The 2,160-nt window shown below is 50.8% G+C and overlaps 1 protein-coding gene across 1 annotated transcript in view; it reads left to right on the top strand.

Moving 5' to 3' along the window:
* Nucleotides 1-7: 7 nt before the first annotated feature.
* Nucleotides 8-2,160, top strand: part of Rp9 (RP9 pre-mRNA splicing factor) — a 34,884-nt gene continuing 32,731 nt past the window's right edge. Inside the window, exon 1 of the mRNA XM_031344188.1 lies at nucleotides 8-303. Coding sequence (XP_031200048.1) covers nucleotides 176-303 — 128 coding nt within the window. The 5' untranslated portion in view covers nucleotides 8-175. The remainder of the gene's footprint in view (nucleotides 304-2,160) is intronic.

Genomic DNA, 2,160 nt, shown 5'->3' with positions numbered 1-2,160 from the left:
GCCCCGCCCCCCTCAGCTTAGGTTCCCGCAGGCCTCGGGGGCCGCGGGGGCCGCGGGGGCCTGGCTGCACGTTCCCCGGTGGAGCTCCGCGGCACGGGTCGGTGAGACGTTGGCGGGGTTTCGCTGCGGGGCGGAAGAGGTGTCTTTCCACTTCCTAAGCCCGCCTCGGGTCGCGATGTCGTCCGGGGCCGGGTCTCGGCGGCCGCGGGAGCCGCCGGAGCACGAGCTGCAGCGGCGGCGGGAGCAGAAACGGCGGCGGCACGACGCGCAGCAGCTGCAGCAGCTCAAGCATCTGGAGTCCTTGTGAGTCGGCGGGGCCGGGCGCGGACGGTGCGGGTCGCAGCCGACGGGTGGGCGGGCGTCGCGGCCTGGCGAGCCTCCAGCTCTCTCCGCGGGAGGGAGGCCGGCCACGGTCCCCACCACGGCGACGGCCATCGCCACCGTCGCCGCGTCCGGAAGCCGAGCTCGGAGCCCCTGGGCGTCGTACGACGCCGGCCTCCCGTACTCTACCACCGACAGCACCGGCGGGAAGCTAAGGGTGGAAACTGCGGGGGACGCGCGGGAAGGCGGCGGACCCCGCAGCCGGGCCTGAGGGTGGAGCCCGATGACCTGCGACGCTTGTAAAGTCGCACGTAGGTGAAGGAAGGTGGAGGGCCTCCGGTCCACAGACTAAGCCGGGATAAAAGTCAGAACCAGGGAGGAGAGATTTGGGGACGTCAGCATGATGAGGACCGGACGTTGTAGGAGATTGTAGAAGAGGTTTATTTGTTATGCAGACAAGTCGTGTGTGTGTGTGTATTACCTCACGTGCCTGCCACCTTGTTTTCAGACTTGATCATTTTATTTATGCTTGACACATCACTGGTCCATTGTTATTTTCTTCGTTCAGTGATGGTGTTTCAGTGTGGAGCTTTCCTTATATCCCCCCACAACCCCGTGTATCTTGTTCGTTTCTAAGACAAGGTCTCCTGATCCTCCCACCTTAGCCTAGAGCGGGGCCTCTTAAGTTAAATGTCTCTATGTGGGACCTCCTTCCCCTAAGACATTTTCACACTCCTGCAGGTGTATGGGTATATAAAATAGGGGATACAAGTCAGACACTTACTTATAGTAAGACATAAGGAAATGTGTTTAAAACAGTTCTTTCTAATACATGTAATTTTACCGTTTATTAAAAACAAAAGCAAGGGGTTGGGGATTTAGCTCAGTGGTAGAGCGCTGGCCTAGCAAGGGCAAGGCCCTCAGTTCGGTCCTCAGCTCTGGAAAAAAACAAAAAACAAAAGCAAATTGGACTACTAATGAGATATACTACTTGTTTATTTTTACACAATTTAACCTTGGCTGCATATCTGAATGGTGAAGGGTGTAGAACATCTTCAGTATTTTTCAGAGTCACTTTATATATTGATTTTATAATTGTTGAAGCTTTGACTCCACTGTCACTATGCATAAGTACATAGAATATACTATAATAGTAGGAGTATGTTTAGAGCCGTTTCAGAAATAGTTGCAAATTTGATCCTAACTAAAAACTAATTGAACTTTAAAGATTTATTTATTTGCTGGGCAGTGGTGGTGCATGCCTTTAATCCCAGCACTTGGGAGGCAGACGCAGGCAGATTTCTGAGTTTGAGGACAGCCTAGTCTACAGAGTGAGTTCCAGGACAGCAGGGACTACACAGAGAAATCCTGTCTCAAAAAAATAAAAGGAGGAAAAAAAAGATTTATTTATTTTATGTATATGAGTACACAGTAGCTGTCTTCAGACACACCAGAAGAGGACATCAGATCCCATTACAGATGGTTGCAGGCCACCATGTGATTGTTGGGTATTGAACTCAGGACCTCTGTAAGAGCTATAAGTGCTTTTACCAATGAGCCATCTCTCCAGCCCCTAACTGAACATTTTTTAAAAGATCAATTTATTATGACTATTTTGCCTTCATATGTGTACTTACACCACCTGCGTTCCTGGTGCCAGATGAATCCAGAAAACAGTATTGAATCCCTTGGAACTGGACTTACAGTTGTGAGCAGCCATGTGGGTGGTGGGAACCAAACTTGGGTCCTCAGCAAGAGCAGAAAGTGCTCTTAACCACTGAGACATCTCTCCATCACCATGGAACAATTCTTCTTCTTTTTTTTTTTTTTTTTTTTTTT

Source organism: Mastomys coucha, unplaced genomic scaffold (genome assembly GCF_008632895.1).
Source record: "Mastomys coucha isolate ucsf_1 unplaced genomic scaffold, UCSF_Mcou_1 pScaffold23, whole genome shotgun sequence".
In the NCBI taxonomy this organism is placed as follows: domain Eukaryota; kingdom Metazoa; phylum Chordata; class Mammalia; order Rodentia; family Muridae; genus Mastomys; species Mastomys coucha.
This window is presented reverse-complemented; position numbering and strand designations above follow the sequence as displayed.